At 42.2% G+C, this 24,789-nt stretch overlaps 1 protein-coding gene across 4 annotated transcripts in view; it reads right to left on the bottom strand.

Moving 5' to 3' along the window:
* The window catches only part of NME7 (NME/NM23 family member 7), an 84,932-nt gene that overhangs the window by 37,893 nt on the left and 22,250 nt on the right, over positions 1-24,789 (bottom strand). For all 4 annotated transcript variants that reach the window (XM_077342024.1, XM_077342026.1, XM_077342025.1 and 1 more), the window contains exons 4-9: positions 21,181-21,291; positions 17,995-18,045; positions 15,722-15,929; positions 9,135-9,240; positions 2,140-2,204; positions 996-1,064 (exon numbers count right to left, since the gene is read on the bottom strand). In XM_077342024.1, the coding sequence (XP_077198139.1) occupies positions 996-1,064; positions 2,140-2,204; positions 9,135-9,240; positions 15,722-15,929; positions 17,995-18,045; positions 21,181-21,291 (610 nt within the window). The remainder of the gene's footprint in view (positions 1-995; positions 1,065-2,139; positions 2,205-9,134; positions 9,241-15,721; positions 15,930-17,994; positions 18,046-21,180; positions 21,292-24,789) is intronic.

The raw sequence follows: 24,789 nt of genomic DNA, 5'->3' as shown, positions 1-24,789 counted from the left end.
CACTCCAACTCCTAGGGGGGGAGTGATGTCCCTGATTTGCTGACTCCAGCCTCAACCATAGACCTGGTGGAAGAGCTCCGTTTTACAGGCCCTGCGGAAAGCTGACAAATCCCGCAGGGCCCACAGATCACCCGGGAGCTCATTCCACCAGGTAGGGGCCAGGACTGAAAAAGCCCTGGCCCTGGTTGAGGCTAGGTGCGCTTCCTTCGGGCCGGGGACGACCAACAGGTTCTCACCCGCAGAGCGTAAGGCCCTGCGGGGGGCATAGAGCGGTAGGCGGTCCCTCAGGTATGTGGGTCCCAACCCCGCGTATGGCCTTGAAGGTTAAAACCAAAACCTTGAACCGGATCCGGGCAGCAATTGGCAGCCAATGCAGCTGCCTCAGCACCGGCTGGATGTGGGCCCTCCAAGATGTTCCAGTGAGGACCCTGGCAGCTGCATTTTGTACCAGCTGTAGTTTCCGGATCAGGGACAAGGGTAGGCCTGCGTAGAGCGAGTTACAGAAATCTATTCTGGAGGTGACTGTCGCATGGATCACTGTGGCCAAGTGGTCAGGGGACAGGTAGGGCGCTAGTAGCCGGGCCTGGCGAAGGTAGAAAAATGCCTGGCCCGCTACTCTCTTGACCTGAGCCTCCATAGTCAGGGAGGCATCAATGGTCACACCCAAATTCCTAGCTTGGGGCACGATGGTAAGTTGCACCCCTGCTAAGGTGGGTAAACGCGCTATCTGTTCCCGCCCCCTTCCCCCCAGCCACAGGACCTCCGTCTTGGAGGGGTTGAGTTTCAGGCGACTCTGCTCGAACCATTCTGTCACTGCTTCCAAACATCTGGCAAATGGTTCCGGGGGGGAGTTCGGGTGACCGTCCATTAGGAGATAGAGCTGGGTGTCATCAGCGTACTGATGGCAACCCAGCCCAAAGCTCCGTACCAGCTGGGCCAGAGGGTGCATAAAGATGTTAAACAATATCACCCATTTTTTGAAAAAAATTACTTACAGAATATTCAGCGACAACACCTTTGTAAATTGCATAGAATTCTTCTGTATTTGCACGGTCCATGTAGAACTGAATGGAAAACAGAATGGAAAGGCAATGTGTCATTCTGCTTGTGGAGAGAACAAGACTCAGTTTTATAGTTGCTCTTTCCTGCACAAACACAATCTGAAGACGTTTCATATTTCTAAATTAATCCTTTGCAAGCCACTAGGAGTGTATAGTTCACCAAGAAAAGCTGATGAAAACAAAAGGAACCAGGAAGCAAGAGAGCCAGTGTGGTGTAGCAGTTTGGAGCGGTGGTTTCTAATCTGGCAAGCCTGGTTTGATTCCCTTCTTCCCCATATGCAGCCAGCTGGGTGACTTTGAACTCATCACAGCACTGATGGAGCTGTTCTCACAGAGCAGTCCTGTCAGAAACTCTCTCAGCCTCACCTACTTCACAGGGTGTCTGTTGTGGGGAGAGGAAAGGGAAGGGGATTGCAAGCCGCTTTGAGACTCCGGGTAGAGAAAAGGGGGGGGGGGTGAACAACTCTTCTTTTCTTCAAGAGCTCATTTGCTTCTACTGCATATTCAGTTCCACATCACAATAAGAAAGAGGGGAAACTGAATGGCATAATCATTGCTGATTTTATGAACTTAGGCAGACTGTGAGTGGGTGGGTGGGCAGGAAGGGATATGCCGATCTTTGTCTCTTGTGGTCCTTCCTTGCATACCCAAGGAATTGCTAATTGCCACCGAAGAGAGGTAAGTGTATTGCCTCCAGGTCAGGCTGGGTTCTGGAGATTTTTGGAGGGCATGAAATTGGAGTCACTGTGGCTGGGCAGGTAGTTGTAAATTCCTGCATTGTGTAGCGGTTGGACTAAATGACCCTGGAGGACCCTTCCAATTCTATCAGAGACAGCAGAACAAAGTTTGAGCTTCTCGGGTTATAATGCTTTAATCTGCAGCTGCTGAAGAAGCAGTTTATATTTTTGGAGTTGATGCTGTTCAAGGAGGAAAAAAAAGAGGGGGATATCACTGAAAAAACGTTAGCAGCCATGTCATTCCCAGGAAAAAGGGATTAAGGTGCTTCTGCAGGAGAAAGCTACAATTGATATTTCTCTCTATAGAATTTCTCAACACAAACCAAGAGCAAACCATTTACCATCTGCATGGCTGAGATTTCAAATCCTGTGTCAATTATTGCTTTTATAATCTTCCCAGCCAGTCCTGAAAAAAAAATTAAAAATATATAAATAATAGATTAGCACTTTAAAGACTGGAGAAGAATAGTAAAATATTGGGCCTCATACAAGTTTTCACTATAGTACTTCACATGTTTGTACAATTGATTTATTCTATTTATTTAATGTGACCTGCACATTTAATCAAGGGAATATGCAAAAGAGATTGGGAAATTTAACATTAAATACATATGAAAATTTCCAAAATCGGAAAATATACTTCACTCTTTAGAATACATGCTCTCTGATTTTTATCCAACTTATACAAAATATAAATTTCATTCACATCAGTTTTACTTCTGAATCAACTTTAGGCTACATAACTTTTTAATTACTAATTAAATAAAATCCCAGTTCTGCAGCCCATCCTTTCCACATACAGACCTAATCTCCAGGCACTAGATTATGAAGTCATTCATTTTCTATAAAATGAACTTAAAGTCAAGATTAATTAACTACTTGCACCTTTGTGGGAGGGGATGGGACAGAATGACAAAAAGAAGGATTATATGGAATAAGAACGTTTAAAGAGAAAGGTTGTGTTATAAGCATTGTTCAAATATACATCCACAGTTGTGAGGGTCTAGTTATTTCTACTTATTAAAAATGAAGTTAAAAGTTGCTGTTTCTGTAGTGGGCATGAGATTACTGTTTATGCACTGAAGATTATGCAAGCCTGTCAGTGGCCTGCAACAGACTTCAACTAAAGTGGTTTGACTTTTGCAAAAAATAAACACCAATTTTCAGATCTTGCTTAAAAAAGAAAAGGGGTATGTAAAGACCTCAGTAACCAGGAAGAGTACATCTTGAAAATGTGATTATCCTAAGAAGCCAAATCAGAACAGCAGATTAAGTGTTAGTGTAGGATTTAATTTTTAGTGACAAAGGACAAAAGACCTCACAAGCATTACTAAATACAACTGAAGGAATGCAATACTAATCCTAGAAAAAATGCATAACAAATAACTTTGGGCATAAAGAGAGAAAGGTTTTATGTCTCCAAGACAGCGTTAGGTTACTAGGCACAAATAAAAGGACAGATAATCTTCAAGCACATTTATTCAAAGTGATGAGGTGCAATACCTACTGATTTTTTAAAAAACAATCTGCAACCTCACAGCAAACAAAGACAATTAAAAGAAAGAAGATCTGAAAATCTAAAGTAAAACAGAGGATGCTGAGTTTGGTGAGAACGGCATGAGCATGTGAAACTCTGAGTAGGAATGTACACATTTTATGAGATCCAGAGGTTAATCTAATAATTAAAACAGTAGTCTTCTATGTTGTCGTCAGCTACTGGCTTCAGGAAAAGTACAGCTAGATCAAGTTCCTTCTGCTTCCTCTCCTTCATGGTTCAAATCCAAACAGCTACATGTACAAAGCCTTTCTATGCTTTACACCGCAGCTCCTTGTACCACATGAAAAGCTGCTCTGGATGGCCAGGGAGCCCTCTGAAGCTGGATTTGGAATGGCACAAGGGGATGCATCCAGAAATGGAAAAATATCCTGACATCAAGCCCCGTCAGCACTTCCCATTCACATGGTTGGTCTTGGATTCTGCCCAAAGACTCCTTTTATTACCAAGCCACATAATAATAATAATAATAATAATAATAATAATAACAACAACAACAACAACAACAACAACAACAACAACAACAACAACAATAACAACAACTGAGTAAATGGTTATCATTTTATATACAAAACTTTATATTCATTCTTTTGTTATTCTGGAAGGATTTTTATTGTGTTTGAGAATTCTGTTCTTTACACAATTCTACTTAGTACTTGACACAAGTTGCATCCCAGAGATGCAACTTTCAGAGATGAATTTACAAAGTTATAAAGTTTCAGAGATGAATTTACAATGTACAGCCTTTTGACAGCCCTCACTTTGTATCTTCCTTTTTATGATGAAAAAGTTGGAATGGAAGTATTCAATCCATCATCTTCAACGTAAACCCCAGGGGTTCACAAAACCCTCATTGAGAAACCTGGTCTAACCTCTAACTACTCACCACACTGGCTTTTGTGGCTACTGCTGAATAGTAGTGAGTAGTCATTTCAGGGAGAGTCATGGAACATACTTGGTATCAGATTGTTCAGGCCTGGCTCTGATTCTCTCACAAGGATCAAAACATCCCTCTAAAGGGTTACCCCCACCCCAATATCTATGGACAAAAATCAACCATCAATACTGTTAAGGTTACTATCAATGGCATTCATTTTGTAAAGCCCCAGAAACTAGTTTGGGTGGGGTGTTTTAACCTCTCAATGTTCTTTTTTTAAAAAAAGTTTTCAGAATCTTCTGCAAACGAGATGTGCTTTTCAGATTTGTAGAAAGATATCTTGTCTGGTCATGGCTCCACTCTCGGGATTTAAGGATCCACAAATCTGGCCACATGCAGAATCAGCCATACTTTGAGAGGATACTGAACTCTACATTCCATACTTGTACACAATCACTTAAGAGTATTCCTCAAGAATCATGTCAAATATTAAATGAATGATGCATTTTAAGTTTTCACTTGCTTATCAGACAACTCTCTGGTGAAAACAATGGAAAGTAATATGTAATAGAAGAAGAGTTCGTTTTTATACACCATTTTTCTCTATCCAAAGTTGTCTCAAAGCGGCTTACAATACTCTTTCCTTCCTCTCCACACAACAACCCCCCTGTGAGGTAGATGGGGCCGAGAGTGTTCTCAGAACTGTGATTAGCCCAAGGTCACCCAGCTGGCTGTATGTGGAGAAGCGAGGAATCAAACCAAGCACTCCGGATCATAGGCCACTGCTCTTAACCACTACACCACACTACACACACAGTTACAAGGCTTAGCCCACTGAGGGCTCCATTGCATGTTACAATGTATTTGCAAATACGTTCTTGAACTATGGATGCTACAGAGGCCACAAAATTGATCCATTTTAATTATGTGAAGAAACCCAAAGGACAATCTGAGAGAAACATCTGTGACCATGACACCGGTTTGGTGAAATGAGGAAATGAAAAACAGGACAAGGAGAAACAGCATCCAACAGAAGGCATCACAACAGGGGCCTTAATAAACCCCAGAGTTCCCTTGCTATGACATATATCACAGGGCAAAAACTTTAAAGACCAACAGATTCATTGTGGCACAAAGCTTTTCAACAAAGCTCAAAATCTTTTTGCACACAGTGTAGCTGAGGCTAACCACTTGTAATAGCTAACCCTGAATTCAAACTTCTGTGGCCACAAAAATTTCCCTTTTTGGCAGCCACTGACAGAGCTCTTGCTTGTGCCATGTATCAAATACCTTTGATCACTGTGTCATGTTCTTGTGGCAGGGAGTACAGCTGCCAGAGTCTGATGCTTTGGCTGCCTAGCAACAGATTTCTATATTCCACCCAGGAATGGATCAACAAGGTCAAAGATAAAGCAACAGTGATGTTCCACTTGTCATCAGATAAGAACGTTATAAATGATCTAGTGTAATTAAAAATAAGCTTCTGAATGGATGTTGTCCTAAAATTAGTTAGGTTATGAAAGAAAAGGGAAGGAAAGAAACTACATTTAATACTTTAACACAGATCAGTCAGTTACAATGGACTGTAAGGCCCAGCAGATGATTATGCAGGTGCCATATACAGGTAACAAATCCTTATCCGTTGTTCCTCTTAATATTTGTGAAACAGCCCTGGGGGTGGAGAGTGTCCTGGCTGTCCAAGTTGGAATAGGACCAATCCCCAATAGGGATTGGCCTTGCACCTATAGCTCCCTCCCTCCCTTCCTGGACACTAGCCATTTTGCTCTCAGACACTGCAGGAGCCAGCACGTGAGAGAGACACAGAAAGCCCTGCCAAACCACAAACCAGCCCTGATTACCTGCTATGGTTCCTGCTGCGAGGGAGAGATAGAGATCTGTGTCTGCCAGTGTCCCCTGGGTCCTAGCACCCATTGCATTCCTGGTTGCAATGGGCTTTCTTGCTAGTCAGATAATAAGTGTAAAAAAATGAATCAAACACAAACAAAAATGTCAAGAAAAAATGGTGGAGAGTCCTATGAAAAAAGTGCTCAAATATCTGGAAGTAACTTCCTATAATGCAGTTGGGGAATACTGCTTGATTCTGATCTACAAGCCAGGTTTCTTTGGTGGCATGTAGTACCTTTTATAAGTTTCAGCTGATATATCATATATGGCCATTCCTTGAAAAATCCTGCTGATCCCTGTTCTGATCACATCCAGGTCATACTAAAGTAAAACAATCTACATGGGGATATCTCCGAAAACTGTCCAGAAGTTTCAATTATTCTAAAATATGGTGTTCATTATTAAGCTGAAACACAAGGAATTACCACAAACTGCACCCAAAAGGTCAAAGTGGTGTGATGTTTTTACAGGGATCCCCTGCCGCCCACTGACCCCTGTTGTGTCCTTGAGGCACTGGATCAAAGCCTGTGGAGCAGGGGGAGGGCTATTTATCGCCACTATGGATGGATTTAATTGGTTTTACCTTTTAAGGGAATTTTACTGTGGGCATTATATATGTTGTTGCCCGCCATAAGACACTGTGTGGGAGTGGTGGGCTACAAATCAAACAAATAAATAATAATGGATATCAGTTTAGGTGCCTCAAATGTCATATTCTTCAGTTAGCTGATATGACTGACCTCATGACTGCTATGGGAAGGCGCAGATACTAAACTAATTACATGAGGATGTTCATCAGAAAGTAGTTTCCCAAACATATGCCCTGGAAAGGACATATTGCCATGTCTTCAGTTTCCATTTTGGTTCTTTTAAGGAGCATCTAAAAGCTACAGAAGTTTGCTTGGGTAACCTTTCACAATACAGTTTTGATTAGTATTTATTTTTCATACAAATTTGTTTTAGAACATGTGGACCGTGAAACCAAAACATATAATTATACTGTGAACACTGTGATATAATTCATTTTCCTGTGCATGATACTACAGAGGGGAAATGCAATTTCCTATATAAGGTTATGTCTGGACCATCAACCATTTCATGCTAACCAGATGAAGAAAGGATACAAATTTGCCCACCAAAAAGGGTGCATAATGTGTTTCTAATAAACTAATAATAACAAATATAATCCTGTTATGCTACAATTTTTTATTTCTACTTTATATTTTGAAGTACAAACGTCGGCGATGCGGCAAGGCTCTGTGGAGGCAATGGTGCAAAGGCTGGCAGTCGGAGTGGCTGCGGGGGCGGTGGCGCAGTCGCGGGCCGTGGCAGCATGTGGAGCGACGGCGGGTGACGGGCCGGGCCAGGCCCGGGCGTGTGGGCCGGGGCGAGGCGTTCTTCCTGCGGGCATCTGGAGGCAGCGGGAGGACGACGACGGGCGGCCATCCCTGGCCCCGTGTGGATGTGGAGGCGGCTGGAGGCCGGGCAAGGCCGATGGCGGGCAGGCCTGAGTGTTCGGGCGGGGACTGCTCGACCACACGGCGGGCAGGGGAACCTGGTAATGGCTTGTGATGTGCCTGGTTCACGGAACCATGAAGTGTCACAAACTTTTAGCTGCCAAATGAACCAATTCAGTTGATGATGCAGTAGACTAGCCCTTCTGGTATGCTAGAAATAGCAAAGTCTCAGGGGATCTCCAGAAGACTCTCTTCTACCTACCCTCAAAGTTTAGTGAGGTTTGGAATTGTGTCCCTCCCTTGTATAAAATGGATCCTGTACAAACTAGAAACACGGAATCTGAGTTATGGCTCCCCAAAGAAGATGCCCCAGTAAAGTGCTTTTGGGGGAAATGGCAGGCACAGTTTCACACCTCAAACGCACAGCCAACCTATTGGTGTCGAAGTTGCTTTGGGGCTCGGTAAACATTTTGTTTGAACAGAGACTGTCTGGAAACAGCCACAAACCACTATAAACTGCTTGAAAATTCATGGAAAGTTTGTACTGGTTTACCTGAGAAAAACTTCAGTTTGCAAATCACAAGTCAGCTGAAATTTATCATAACTTTAGTTGGTAAGCTGGTTCATATCTGTACCTAGTACAGTAGTCAACTATGTCAAAGGCCCCAGAAAGAGCTACCCAACTTCAAACAAGGATCATTCACCAATGCAACTAAAGCTGTCTCCAAACCTAACCCCAGCCTGAAGCTGGATTGAAATGAGTCAAAGGCAGACATGTCATCAAAAAGCCCCTGGGACTGCTGCACAGAAGGTTGCCTAGCTAGAAAACTTTGGCACAAATAGTGAGGTGCTCAGATAGTGGGATTAATACTGCATGTATTATACTAAATGTGTTACTATAGCCCAGAACTTGTATAGAAGGTCTGCTTATGTTTGTAGGACAACTACAATCATTACTGCATAAGAAAATACATTCACACTACAGTATCTGGGTGCAATAGGATGAACTGTTAGATATGACCTTTTGTTTTAATTTTATGAGTCATCTCAATTAATATCTTTTTTGTAGACAGTTGTCTGAAATTTGTTACTTTAGCTGCAAAAAGCCATGGCATTTTGATCATATGTAAGCCATACTAATCACAACACAATACACCCAAAGGGGATCATCTTATTATATCATGCCCAGGTTATTAATGAATAAACTATGACATCTGGACAATAAACATTCTGAACTATGGTTACACAAAGGAAGAAAGGAACATAAAACTGTGCGTGATTTAGCATTCAACAATTTTACAACACACTGAGATTAAAGTTAGTTTTCTAATGGTGTAAAGAACACTGTTACCTTTATCAGAAGCACATAAAACCTTCTTTTCATTTCTCCCCTAAACAAATGCCTAAATTAGCCATCGAATTTAATTCAACAAAGCATAAGCTTATCCCCATTCTTTACAAAACAAACAATATAATACCTGCATGGATCTCAAACTACAAGGCGGAAAAGCCAGAAGACATTTTCATGCTTATGTCCCTTACCTTCTTTAATTGCATGAGGTTTAATAATACAACAGGTACAGTGTGTATATTTTGCAGTGTTTGCAGGTCCACGGCCTCCACTAGAAGGGAAGAATAACTCCAGCTCCTGAAAATAATTGGAATTAAATGTCATTATCATGGCATGCCTCTGAGATATGGCACACACATGAGGGTAGATGAACTGTGAAAGCAACAAGTTAATGGAAAAGATCTCTTCCCTTTGCAACAACCTGCAGCCCACCATGCTGCATCCACTCTGTTCACCAATGCAATAGGAAGAGGGGGGGGGGAGTGTTTTTAAACTAGTCACTGTCTTCCTTTCAAAGTGTTGTATGAGTTTTTTCTTTAATTTTTTTAATCCTATGTATAAAACACCCCTCCCAGAAACTTCTGGATAGCATTCAATTAACTTTCACATATAAAGGAACAGAACTAACATTCAAACATAATTATGTTATGACCTGTGTAACAAGGGTCAAACAACAACGTCTATAATAGCAATGGTCACTTCAGTAATCCTTCTCCTTGTATTTAACACCTCCATCTTTTACTAGTTTATTGTTTCTGAAGATCAAAGCTTACATCTAGAGAGCCACAACCTCTATTCTACGTATGGAATAGATCTTTGCTACTTTTCCCTTCAAGAAATCCACTGTACTATCTAAAAAGCAACTGCTGAGGGTTCTTAGACAGAATTCTTAGAAATAGCATGGGAAGCAGATTAGAAGGAGCTGGAAGGAGGAATTGACAGCTATTGATACACACCCTGGCTTTTATGCAAGTGATGACTTTCAGGAGGTGCAGGGGACTACTGGCATGGATACATTATCTGTATATATTAAGAAAGTGTATCAGTTCTATCAACACCCAAGAGAATCAGAAGACCAGGCCCGTAGCTGCATTACAATTCCAAGATATTTAATCACTGTCACTCCCTGCTCTCTACTGACTTTACTTTATTGTTGCATATTCTACCAAACCGATTTGATTGTAAATTGGTTTGGGAATTTTGGAAGTAAAGACACAATAACAACAGCAAGCCTTCTGCTATCTCAAATTTCAGGATTTCCTGCATACCATCTAGTGTACTCTGAGAGACCTAACAACAAGCACTAACAAGGGTTGAATATTAGAAAAGAAGCTGATGCATTTTTAATTTTAGTACTGAACATTTTCTAAGCCAAGACTCTATTTTCTCTGCACAACAGCCTCACAGTTTAAGCAAACGAATCCGGATTAGAATTTCTTGTTCTATGTTATCTTTCTGAAGCCTATGAGAAGAAACAGTAATAAAATCCAACACCACAAAATCTAATGTGTGCAAATGTAGAGTATGAGATTTTCAGAAAATGAATGGCAGATTTTTTTAAAAAGCACTATTGCATTGCTGTGGACTGGCAACACAGTGACACTACAGTGGTGACAAAACAGTGCCCCCCCCCCAGCAATTTGCAACCACCGGGGACTGCTTTAGAATACATTCTCAGTTCAAGTCACACAACTGCATGAGCAGGAGGTAGACATGGACTGAGTATGTCTACTGAAACTCTTCCTAGAACCCTCCTTAATGTCCATAATTTTGTTTGTGATACAGAAAGGGTTCCATTAAGGTAGAATGTTTGAAATCCACGGTTTTAAAATATGAATGTGCATATCTAAGATTCTGAAAACAAATAACAGATGTGTCCTTAAGTATCCCATATGCTGGTGGACAGCTCAGCTGCAACCAAATTGTGATATTTGCTTGAAAGGTCAAGCAGCCTTTAACTGTAAGAATCCTAGGAAGAGCTATAATATACTCTCATCATTTGTACTCATGGCAAAGAATTTACCCCAGGTTTGCTTTCACAGATATTTCTTTCTGCACAGGAGAGTTTATAGATGCAGAATCTTCCAAGTTTCCTTGGCAACTGCTAAGAGGCTACTACATAACATTTTGTGCTACCTGCCTATTCAATACACAGTCTCAAGGATTGTGTCAATCTATGGTAATTACAAAGAAAGAACAACAACGCTACAGTATCAGAACTTGTAGACAAGTCTATCAGAACAGTGCAACTGAACTTCTAACATAAAAGTGAAAACAAATTACTCTTAAGTCCGCTGCCTCCTCCAGATCTAAATATTGCCCCTACTGCTTTAAAATTAATGAGTTCTAGAAATCACTGCTCTGTCTTGGATGGCTCAGGCTAGCCCAATCTTGTGAGAACTCAAAAGCTAAGCAGGGCCAGCCCTGATTAATAATTGGATGGGAGACCACCAGGAACTCCAGGGTCACTACATAAAGGCAATGGCAACCCTCCTCTGAACTTCTCTTGCCTTGAAAACCCTAGGGCAGAGGGAGGACAAACTGTTGCTCTCCAGATGTCCATGGACTAAAATTACCATAAGCCCCTGCCAACACATGGTAGTTGTAGTTCATGGTAATTTTAGCACATAGCTCATGGTAACTGTAGTCCATGGACATCTGGAGACCCCCAGTTTGGCCACTATGGGATCTGCAACTTGATGGCCACATAAATTATTGCTCAATTAAGTAGTCACGCATGGTACATGCAAAGCACTCACTATATCACACATATATTCATCTAGACATTTATTTTTCTCTATGACTGGCCTACCTGTTGATAGGATAGGACATTAGACCACAAGGATCACATCTGCAAGGAAACCGGTTACTATTTCCCTCAGTTCCACTGCTATCCTAAGTCAGTCTTAGCACATCAGCAAATGGAAGCTATCACCACCTGCGTATTCAGTAATCTCAACCTATTTACTTACTCAATTAAGGTGTAAACTGCACGGAGCTTTTATTCCAACCCAAGATCGATTCAGTCCCTGCCCTCTACACAGAATGTGATTTCCGTTTGGATTTGGGGTGCTTTAAAATTTCCTTCTGCAGCAAGAAGGATTGATCCAGAGTGACCCTACCTTTATTGTGCGATATCTTCGAGTGCTTTTAATCCTGAATATATTATAAAATTGCATTGTTTTGAATCTGGGCTCTCCTCCATGGTAGAGGACCCGTGATTGGCCACAGGTGGTCATGTGACGAATTTGCCTTAAAGGAGAACCCCTAATTTCTCTCAACTTCTGTCGGTCCTGGATTTTTTCTCCCTTCTCTGCCTTTTTCGATCTTCTCCCCTCCCCTCCAAGAAAAGAAAGAGGTTCCCTGCTTGGCTCCTCTCCCTCCACCCTTCAAGAAAAGAAAGAAAGAGGTTTGGCTCCCCCCCCCCTTCTGAACTACCCTAACCACGTGCAGAAGACTTTCCTGTTTCAATGGGGAGGGGGGGGAAGAGGAAGAACCGAGTTCAAAGCGATCTGAATTCAACAGGATTGACAATGGAATAAACAAAGTAAGTGCAGACTCTGCCTAAATCTACTAAAATGAGTAAGTTCATAGATGGGAGAAGGGAATAGGATGGGTGGTACAGAACAGAAAGGGGAAAATTATATCTGGGTCAGATGCAGAGTCTATAGCTGCCCTAGCTTTCTCCTACCTATGACTAACTATGGACACATACATGTGACAGATAATATATATGCTTAATTTGCTATATATTTTCCCACTGTTTAAACATACTCCTACTTTTTAAAGAACTTTGTGGTATACATAGCAAGAATACATACAGAGTCTAAAAACCTGTCACAGCTCCTCAGACATCACTTGTCAATGCAGCACAAAGAGTGAATAATAAAAGACACTTTGAACAATGCTATTCTTAGCTGCTCCTATCAGCCGCAAGAAACATGTTTCCATGGAAAGCAAAACAGAACACAGGTATCATAGCACAATACAGAAGTGCCCTTCTATACAGCATGATTTCTTGAAGTGGGAAAGAGATATATAACAGTCTGGCCTTCAGAAGAGTCTCAGTTCCAATAAACAGTTCCAATAACTGTTCCAGATGGGCTTCATAATCTATCATAACAACATAAAAATATGTTAATTAATAAAAATCTATTTATGGGCTGTTCTTAAGTATCAAATATTTATCTCTCACATGAATACACACACGCTGAAAGACAGATAGGCAGAAAGAGAGACAAATATGAAAATGGAAACATAGGCACTAACATTACCATTCACATGGTGTCGGTACTAAAGGCCTGCATCTACCACTTCACTATGCCAACAAAAGGCACCAGTTAGAGGAGGGCACCTTAGGCTGGAAGAACTCAGGATGCTGCCCATTAGTCTCCATTCACACGGTATTTCTCAATATCAAAAAGATAAATGTGTGATCTCCATTAAATCTTCCCACTATCCCACAAAAATATGAAAGGTCTTTGTTGTGGAGGGGAAAGAGGAATGCAAGCAGTCAATCATCAGCCATCTACAGTAAAGTCCCCAACCTTGAAGAAGAAGTAGTGGGTGCTGTCCACAAAAGAGCTATCATGAGGGGCAATGTCTACCTCATGGTTGCTGCCAGGGGTTCTGGGCCGGTCCCAAAACACTGAGAAATCCCAAGCCAAGCATCCTCCCTATGAATGGGAACACCCATTTCCAAATGAGTGTGTATTAGAGGCACAAATGTGGTTTTTCTCTGAGCTCTCTGAGGTACTTCCTATTCCAATTTGCTAGAAGAATGCCAGGACTGGGTGTCTGATTTGGGAAAGAAGGAAATAGTCAGCAGGAAAAACATTGGTGGGTGCCACAGCACCAATGGAGACAAAATGAGGCACCACTGAGCTACAAAATCAGGAAGAGTAAGCTGGGAATATTGGATCAGAAAATATATGTTTTATTGCTGGGAAAATATATGTTTTATTGTTTCCAAGCCCTCCCCATATAAATACCAGCAGTAGTTAGGGCTCTGCCTCAGTACATGAGTTGTCCTGCACTTAGGGAACAAACAGCAGTAAAAAATAAAAGAACAAAAGGAAAGAACCTAAGTTTGATCAATGGATTTTATTCTTGGATTTGGCAAATTCTACACTATTGCTGTTTACACAAGGAAAGTTTCTTCTATAAACTACTCAATGACCTATTACGCACGGTGGCAGCCACACCGGGCTGCCGCTGTTCTGTTGCAGCGGGGCAAAAATCCCTGCCATTCCCCATGTATACATTGAAAAAGCCCTCAATATTTAGCAAATTCTTTTTCTGTTAACATATAAAAATAGTTTTTTATAGAATTTCTGCCACAAACATTGCTGCTCATTTTCTGGTATAACTTTTTTTTAACAATTCAGATAAATTAACCTTGTAATGAAGCCCACTGTTTATTGTTAAATTTATCATCTGCTCAGAACTCTTGCTATGAAAATCATGAATAACTATTTATTTAATGCAGCGAGCATGCACACAAAAGTTTATACCCAGAATAAAACTGGGTTGGTCTTATAGGTGCCACTGGACTCAAACTTTGTTCTATTACTTCAGAACAGCACAGCTAATAACCAGAATCTTTTTATTTATTTAAAACATTTCAATGCCGCCTTTCCACCCAAACAGACTCCCCAAAATGACGAATATTAAAATATTTCTACATGAAAACAGAATAAAACTTCAATAAAAACATAAAGACACAAATAACATATAACAACACAAGCAGAGAAGAAAGCAAATAACAGATATTAGGGAGATGGTAAATAAACCAAAAAAGCCTTCATCCTCTGGCAGAAGACAACAGCACACTAAACTGATTAATCTCTCCTGGGATAGAGTCTGAAAATTTTGGCTTCATGACCGAGAAGCCCCTTTCTCTGGTTGCCAATAATCTAGTTTGGCTGAATCATATATAAATTATGTTCCTCAATGAAACAAATGTTAAGGAAAGGTGGTTTTCAGTTATTTAGGCTACTGAAATATTTTGTTACCTTGATTATGGAATCTGTTACCTGGAAATACTCTCTCAGCCCCAGACTTCGGGTTAGCAATGCAAACCCAGAACGGAAGTCCATGCTTTAGTGCCTAAAAGCCTGAAGTCTGGAGCAAAGAGGAGACTCCTTGGGCAATAGATTCAACATTTATATATACATGCCACTAGGATAGATTCAAATGAGTAGCAGTGTTGGTCTGAAGTAGCACAATAAAATCAGAGTCCAGTAGCACCTTTAAGACCAACAAAGATTTATTCAAGGCATGAGCTTTCGAGTACAAGCACCCTTTGTCTGACGAAGGGTGTTTGCACCCGAAAGCTCACACCTTGAATAAATCTTTGTTGGTCTTAAAGGTGCTACTGGACTCTGATTTTATATGCCACTAATAAGAATACCTGGCTATCCCCACAGATTTCTGTTCTTGAACTGAGAGGCTTCTCAACAGGACTACCCCATTTCTTTTTACTGACATTAGGGACATTGTCCATAATGTGTTGGGCTCAAATCATGTAACTGTACTGGTAAAAATCAGCACCTTGAACAGACTTGAGAAGGTAGGCAAAATTTCATTCTGTTGAATATAAAATGATAAACCTAGGTACAATTGCTGTTTGTAGAATGACTAAACAAAGCTTCTGACCACAAAAATGTAACATGAAACATATCATAATCATATCTATTCTAAACCACCAGAACAAAGTTTTAGCATGTATAAATTGATGAAAATGTAGATAAAGTTGGTTTTATGTGTAAAAACTTACCCTTGCAGCAGTAGCAAAAGAGTCAGGGCCATGAGCCACATTTCTTATGCCATCACTTCCAAAACATGCTCTAATGCTGCCTGGAGCATCAGTTCGGGCCACAGGTGAGTTTGCAGGTCCTAAAAAAGTTTTCCATTTCAATATTGCATCATCTCCCAAGATCTCTAAAGCAACAACAGGGCCACTTGTAATAAACTCAAGAAGCTCACTGCAAGCAAAAAAATATAGCAGTCAGGAATATCTCTCCTAGATATAACCTAGCCAATAATATCAAGCTACAATGGGTACAGAAAACAATTTTTGCAAACATCAATATACTTCATTTTCAATGTGGATAATTAAATCAGTGCATACTTAAATCCAGAGACTGGAGGCATGACCAGACAATCAAATATTTCTACAAACTTGAGAAAAGCCCCAGGGTTGCAGAAAAATCTGAAACCTTATATATCCACTCTGCTGTCTAAGCTTACTGTCCAACCTTGGGCCAGTTATGGGGATTAAATGGATGAGAAGAGAATAATGTAAACTCCCCTGGGTTCAAACTAAGGAGAAAGGTGGGACATATATGACGTAAATAAATCATTAATATAGCTAAAGATGAGGAGTAGATAAAAGGTAGGCAGGTTAATTGGTGAGTGAGTAAGAACGAAGGAAACAAGGAAAGCTGGATATGGAGGCTTCAAAAAGAAGAAGTAGTGCTGAGAGGGAAGCCCTATACAAGTCCTTACGGGTTTCCACTATGCAGCTGCCTGGTTGGTACCATATGACTCAGCCCATTCCAGGGGCTAGCACTGCTTGAATGGACCATAGTTTTCTCAGGAAAAGGCTACTTGGGGAGGGAAGGTGGGAAACTTGAAGACAGGGAAGCTGATAAAAATAGGCTGACAAATGAATGGGAAGGAGAGAAGGAAAACGGGACAGGCTATAGGGGTTTGATCATAAAAAATGATTTTTAAAATAAGCACAACATTGAAAAGACCTGTCAGAGTGTCATGATACATGTGCTTTCCGAAGGAGAGTAACACCCTTCTAAACTCACTGACTTTCATGAATTTAAAAAGGTACGGCTGTGCTTAGGATGGCACTGTAAAGGTTCTTATTTTACCACTGTCTCAATGCAGATTAAACATCCCTTTAATCCTTCTATTTCTACATTTTGAAATGTAGAAGAAGAAGAAATTTACTCCCACGGACTGTCACAAACCAATCCATTTTTATATTTAGCACCAGCAGTAACTAAGCATGTTTTAAGGCAGAGGTACTCACTTTGCTTTGGAAGCAGCAAGAGTTACCCAATATAAGGACAAAGGGAACTGTGGCTCAGTGATAAGAGTTGCCAGCTCTGGGTTGGGAAATAACTGGAGATTTTTGTGATGAAGGCTGAGGAGGGTAAGGTTTGTGAAGGGGAACAACTACAATGGAATATAATGTCATAGAGTCCAAAGCAGCCATCTTCTCTGGATGAACTGATCTCTGTCACCTGGAAATCAGTTGTAATAGCAAGAGGTCTCCAACCACTGCCTGGAGGCTCCCAAAGAGAAAACCATCAATGTGAAAGACAAATTATGACAATCGACTGTATGGCTGTACAATAAAGTCTTTTTATTGTTTTCAGATGTCTGGACCTTTAGATGATGTAAAGATCATGAATAAATTTCTATAACCATGTTGAAATAACAATTGGAGTATGACAGAATGAAGTGCCAGATCTTACTCTCTTTTTCAGAACTTTCAGCACTTTCTTCAGTGGCTAACTCCCTAAAGTTAAATTAATATCATGATACATTAAATATAGCTATAATACCCATTGTTGCATCCTTGAACCTAACTTAAGCAGTATGTAGTGTTTTACTTGTACATTTTTCTCACTCTTAAGATGTTCTACAATAAAAAAAATATTATACAACTATGAAGTAGTTTAACTTTATGTGATACTGTTTAGGGAGTTCATTCTGGCATTCTCCAATTGTTATTTCTGCATGATTATAGTTTCTTCATGATCTTTCCAACATCTAAGAGTCTAGACATCTAAGAACAGTAAAAAGCCTTTATCATTGTAATAACCAAAGGTAAGTCAGTCAGTAACAACTTCTGCTTGTCCGCAGGGATATGGAAAAAATGAGATATGCCCTTCCTACAAGTCCTCTCTACTTGTATTTCTCTCAAAATCTGTTACTATTGGTATCTCATAAGCAACTAGGCACATATCAAATTCCATCTAACACATTTTCATTATTTCAACCATCTTATACACAATAACATATACCTACTTGTAAAACGGCTTAGCTTGGTGGTCTGCATAGAAATCCATTGCTTCTTTCCTACAAAAGTTTGTTTTTTAAAACTTCTGGTTACTGCTTTTGTGAAAAATATTTTATCATCAACAACAATATCTTGTATCACAAAAGCCACAAATGGAATTCTGCTCACTCAGACCAATTCCACACAGGCTGAAAAGACCAGGCTGACGCCTGTATGGAAGCGGGGCTAATACCCGCAGCCACACGTCAGCGCTGGCCCACCCCATCCCCAGCCTGGTGTGCTTTAGGCCCTCTGTTGTCCCGTGGCAAAGGAACGCGGATGTTTCCGCACTCCCCAGCCTACCACACAGGCCAACACAACCTATCTATAGCCACAGGCCCATGGGCCTGGCTCCTTTCACTTCTATGGCATCCCAGAGGGCACAGAAAAGGCCTGAATTGGCTCCACGATGCTTCACGGGGCCAAATGGAGCACTTTTTAAAATTTGCACAAAGATGGGATTACACTGAAACACATTTCCACCTTCATGCAAATAACCTGTCTCCCCCGACATACGGAGGAACTTTGCCACCCCGGCTGCATTCCGAAGACGCAGAAATCCAGAGCAGATGGTGTGTGCTGTGGAAAGTTATTTTATTTATTTACTAGCAAAAAAGCCCAATGTATTGAGGAATGCAATGGGTGCTAGCTGGCCATTAGGATAAGTGCAGGCAGTTGAGGGGGGGGGGGAGATGTACCTGAAGCGTCTAGTGCATGGCGGCAGTGGAACGGTTGTGTAGTTGATGGGACAGCGTGAGGGGGCAGCATCAGTAGGGATGCGGAGGCTGCAGGCTGATGGGACGGCTTGCAGTTGGCTGGAGTGGCAGCACAGCATCGGAGGCAGTGGGTGCTTAGGTCTGTTGGTCAAGGGGCTTGGCGCAGTTTGGGGCAGGGTGGGCTCCGGCGGGTAGGTACAGCGTGGAGCTGTGTTGGCGCGTTGGGTGGTGACCGGGGCTGCACGCGAGGCACGCAGGCCACTGGACCCAGCAAGAGGTCACACAGTGAGGAGAGGGAGCGGTGTCCTCGGCGGACAGCTAGCCTGTGGCATCGAAGCAGCATGAGCAGCTCGCTGGCGAGTGAAATGGTGGTGAGCAGCTGTAGCGGTTGCGGCCTGACGGACCGTTGAGCTCCGCAGCAGCGTGGGGCGATGGGCAGGGCCGCATGTGGGCTGGGGCGGCTGCTGGTGGCCGGTTGCGGCTCGGGGAAGGGTACGAACCGCAGGTGCACCCTACTCGCCGTCCAGGAAGCATCTGGCAATGAGGCTGGGTGCATGGAGGCAGTGGCTCTAAGGGCTGGCTCAATCTGGACGTGCCCAGCTTTGCAGGGTGCCTCCAGATTGGCTTGCTGGAGCTGAATCGCTGGCCAGAACCTGACAGTGCCGCCCAAATGACCATTTCAGAAATATTAAGAGGAACTATAGTAAGGATTGTATTTATATACTGCCCTCCCTTGCAACTCAGGATGGTTTTCATGGAAATAAGTACAGCACAGCTTTACATAGAACATGGAAATAAGTACAATGCAACACAGCAACATCAGGTAAATACAACAATAGCAACAGAGATCTTGCAATAGTTCCAATAACATTTTCATATGGTCCCATAGGTTGAGGAAGAAAAAGAGTTGGTTCTTATATGCCACTTTTCTCTACCCGAGGGATTATGAAAGTGGCTTACAATCACCTTCCCTTTCCTCTCCCCACAACAGACACCTTGTGAGGTAGCTGAGGTTGAGAGAGCACTGAGATTACTGCCCGATCAGAACAGCTTTTCCATTGTCGTGGCGAGCCCAATGTCACCCAGCTGGCTTCATGTGAGGGAGCAGGGATTCAAACCCAGGCCCATTCTGCACCAGTTGGATAATGCACTTTCAATGCACTTTAGAAGTAGATTATCCTGTTCTGCACAGGAAAATCCAGCTGCCAAAGCCCATTGAAAGTGCATTATCCAACTGGTGCAGAATGGGTGTCAGCTTGCCAAATTAGAATTCCGCACTCCTAACCACTACACCAAAAACCACATCATTCCTTTTTTCCTGACCAGATTGTTCTAAACCTTTCATTTTTGTTTCTTTACTTGTTTAATCTTACTTCAGCTACTGGGGTCTTTTCTTCAAACAAAGCAATTTTCTTGGTTCTTCAATTTTGGTTAATTAGTTAGTTGTTTCTAAATTATTTGAACATGGCAATAGGGTTTTTTAATCAAAATTTTAATCCTCATAATTCTAGTTTCTTGGCCTTGCATTTCACTTAAGGCTGTGAGTATGAAACTATTTTCACATCAGGTGAATTCTCTATAGTGCTCTCATTACCACTGTGAATGCAAGGGAAATGCACATCCCTGGGAGAATTCTGTGCACTTTCTTCTTTTTCACAACTCTTCCCTTCCATATGTGCTCCACAGCGATGCCATAACAGCTCTCAGGGACTTAGTTATCATGGCTGCCATGATGATGCCCCCCTTTTTTATTATTTTCTTTACATATGCTCTAAAGAGTTACATTAAAATTTGAAATAGGCCAATTTAAAAGCCCTCTGTGAGCATAACAGGAAAAAATAATTGGAAAACAGCACCCAAAAGAAGAAATGGGCATGAACAAAAATTTATGCTGAATTTTGGCCAGTTTGTGGTTTGTGAAATGTTTGTGAACTGAAGGGCTGTCACGAACCTCCACTAATTTTAAGACTCTTGGGGGACTTGGTGAAGGACAGAAAGCCAAAATGGCTCAGAGTCATTTAATTCCCTGCTTTCTATTTGCCAACATTTTTGGTGGAGAACAGAAAGCAAAAGGTTAACCCACGGCTTGGACCCATTTAAACCCTTGCTTTCTGCTGGCAGCGAAATGCAGGGGGAAGAGAAAGCAGGGGTCATATAACCTCCCAGTTCAAGGTTGTTATATGGTTTGTGCCCATATGAGGGGCAGATAGAAGGAAAGTGATACTGATGAGGGTAAGATCTAACACACATAGATTTCATGCTCACCAAAAATATCAGAGTAGAGCAATTTTGGAAAACATCATATTGAAGTCAGGAAAATCCTGGAAACAGGATAATTACAGCATGATGTTGTGTGGGATCACCAAGAAAAAGGGCTCCATTTTGATGACAAGTTCAATATATTTAAGTAATTTTTAAAAACTGTTATCAAAGTCTTACCTTGATAATTTCATCATTTTTGCCTTAGTTATTGTAAAACCAGCATTCAGAATCATATCAATGATTTCCCCAAGCTTGAGGGCAGCATCAGGTTTTAATAAAGCCAAAGTTCTAAAAAATAAACAAAAATTCATCAAGACAGAAATACCATGAACTTTAAATCTCTTCTCCTTACCAACACTAGACAAAACAAGAATACAGGCCATTGTCGCTGAGAGATATTTTCCACAGTCGTTCATATAATTCACATGAGGAATAGAGGATCTTGGATCAAAGATATACTATACTTATGTCTGAGTCAGACATTTGCTTCCAGTCATTATCTCCCAGTAGTTACTATAGCAGCGCTAGAAAGGGTATGAGAAATTCATGGGCCAGTTTACATTTTGTGACTGCCACCATGAGAAAATTGCTCCATTGCATCACAATTATTAATCTACTAGGGGCAAAGCCCATTGTATCCAAAAGAATACAATGGGCACTAGAGCTTGGCAGTGGGAAGAGGAAGGGGAGGAGTTGTCCAGTCTGTAAGGGCATAGGGTTGAATGTATGTGTTGTGTGGGAGGTCGTGGTGGCGTGGTGGCAAATGAGGGCATGGGTGTGGAGATATCGGTGTCAAGAACCTGTGGTTTGGAATGTTCGTTGAGTGTGGGAGAGGACTGACCTTTGGGAATTGTGGCATAGTGGTTACAGATGAGCTTTCCAGAGCCATATCTTCAGATATGTGAAGGGAAAATCAGACTGGAGACTCTTCTTAGGGGAAGATTACATGGCAACCAATTCCCCACAATTCTGTGTCATTTCCCATCTTGTGTGAATTAGGCCACAGACACCAAAATGCCCCTCTGCCCTAATACACATGGGGTAATCACAGTACACAGGTGTCCACCCTGTTCCTTCTTTTCCATTTTTTCACTGTTGATAAAATGTTATGTGCCCACATGCTTCTTTCATGGTTGCTCCTTAGAAGAAGAATGGATTTTTGTACCCTGTTGTTTACTGTTGTTTCAGAGCTCAGACAACTGAGAGCACGTGGAGAGAACTACTGGGGAGAGTTGCTGCTGACCACGTGAGGCTATTGTTCTGCCTGGGTGAGGTGATTGCTGGGTAATTGTTGGGAGGCTTAAAAAGGGCTACTCCTCACCAGAGGCAGAGCTCAGACAACTGAGAGCACGTGGAGAGAACTACTGGGGAGAGTTGCTGCTGACCAGGTGAGGCTATTGTTCTGCCTGGGTGAGGTGATTGCTGGGTAATTGTTGGGAGGCTTAAAAAGGGCTACTCCTCACCAGAGGCGCGAGCCGAAGAGCAAGAGAGACAAAGGGCTCTTGGCTTGGGGTTCTTGGCCGAGCAATTAGAATCAGTAGATTATATCAGTAGATTATATTTCCCTAGTACTTGCACTGCCTAGACATTACAATGGACCTCCAGGACACTCATCCCATCATCTGCAGTGAGTGTGACATGATTGCCTTCCTCCCAGAAGACAAGATGGACTACAGCTGCCCCAAGTGTAAGCTGGTAAGACTTTTGGAGGAAAAGATTAGGGCACTAGAAAACAGAATTATTACTCTGACCCAAAGTAAGAAAGGGGAGGAGTTCGTAGTCCAGAGCTCTGCAACATGGAATAAAGAGAATAAAGAGAATACAACCAGTCCTGAAGAGGACAAGGAGATTGACCACAATAGGGAGCCTCTGCAGGCAGTTCGGAAAAAGACTGAACGGCGAAGGGCGAGACAGTTCTCGGGGCCTTTGGAGCTCCAGAATAGATTTCAGGCCCTTGCAGAGGAGGTGCAAGGGTCAACAAGGGAAGAGGTCCCAAAACAAACTCTAAGACAAAGGGAAGAGGCCACGGGGACAGAAGGAAATGGAGTTGAGAAGAAAAAAAAAAGGAGAGTACTGGTAATTGGAGACTCCCTGCTAAGAGGAATGGATCGCCATGTGGCTGGGCCCGACCCCCTAACCCGAGAGGTGTGTTGCTTGCCAGGGGCGAAAATTAAAGATGTTTCAGAAAGGCTGCCCAAACTCCTCAAATCTACGGATCGCTACCCATTTGTGATGGTCCATGTGGGAACGAATGACATGTCCCTGAATACCATCGCTCCTATTAAAAAAGACTATCAAGATCTGGGGAGGAAGCTCAAGCAAATGGGGGCACAAGTGGTATTCTCTTCAATCTTGCCTGTCAAGGGAAGAGGAATGCATCGGGAGAGGAAGATAATGGAGGTGAATCACTGGCTGCGTAGTTGGTGCCGGCAGGAGAGATTTGGTTTCTGGGACCATGGGATAGGCTTTCTTGAGGAAGGCCTACTAGCACCTGATGGACTGCACTTATCGAAACTGGGGAAGAATGTGTTTGGCAGGAACCTGGGGAGATTCATCAGGAGAGCTTTAAACTAAAGCCACTAGGGGAAGGAGACGATCAACATAGGGAGTGTATGGAAGGAAAACGATCGGAGGCAGCCCAACCGGCAAGGCCAGCTCATAGGGAACCAAAAGTAAAAGGATTCAGTTGTCTTTATACTAACGCCCGAAGCATGGGCAATAAAAAGGAAGAGCTGGAACTTCTCATGCTGATGGAAAGGTATGATCTAGTAGGCATCACAGAAACTTGGTGGAATGATTCTCATGACTGGAATGTAATGGTGGATGGATATGAACTGTTCAGAAAAAACAGAATAGATCGAAGAGGTGGAGGAGTGGCACTGTATGTGAGGAAAGGGCTTACCTGTCAGGAAATTCTAGTGAAGGAGAGCATATCTGCAGTGGAAAGCATCTGGGTGAAAATAAGCGAGGGGAAAACAAACAGTGTAGTGGTTGGTGTCTGCTACCGACCGCCTGACCAACGAGAAGATGTGGATGCTGCACTTTGTGAGCAGCTTGAGAAAATATCCAAACAGCAGGACCTTGTCATCATGGGTGACTTCAATTTCCCAGATGTGTGCTGGGAAACTAACTCTGCGAAGCGTCCTCAGTCATGCAAGTTTCTGACCTGCCTGGCTGACAATTTCATTTATCAAATGGTAGATGAACCCACAAGAGGTTCAGCCATACTGGACTTAATACTGACCAACAGGCAAGAGTTGGTGGATGAGGTGAAGGAGGTGGGGACCCTAGGGGGAAGTGACCATGTCCTCATAGAATTCCTTTTGAGATGGGGAGCCAAGGAAGCTTGTAGCCAGACGCGGATGTTGGATTTTCGTAGGGCAAACTTTAATAAACTCAGAGACATGATGAGTGTCATACCATGGACGAGAATGCTGGAAGGGAAGGGAGCATGTGAAGGGTGGGCGCTACTCAAACAAGAGCTATTGCATGCTCAATCAATGACTATTCCAGAAAGACGAAAACACTGCAGGAGATCTAAGAAGCCTATTTGGATGAACAGAGAACTTCAAGAGGAACTAAGAAAGAAAAGGAAAATGTTCAGGAAATGGAGGGAAGGACAGAGCTCTAAAGAAGAGTACCTACAGGTTACTAGGCACTGTAGATCAATCATCAGAAAGGCCAAAGCTGAGAGTGAGTTAAGATTGGCCAGGGAAGCCCATTGTAACAAGAAAAGATTTTTCAGTTATGTGAGGAGCAAACGTAAAGTCAAGGAGGCAATAGGCC

This window comes from Paroedura picta, chromosome 6 (genome assembly GCF_049243985.1).
Source record: "Paroedura picta isolate Pp20150507F chromosome 6, Ppicta_v3.0, whole genome shotgun sequence".
NCBI lineage: Eukaryota > Metazoa > Chordata > Lepidosauria > Squamata > Gekkonidae > Paroedura > Paroedura picta.
This window is presented reverse-complemented; position numbering and strand designations above follow the sequence as displayed.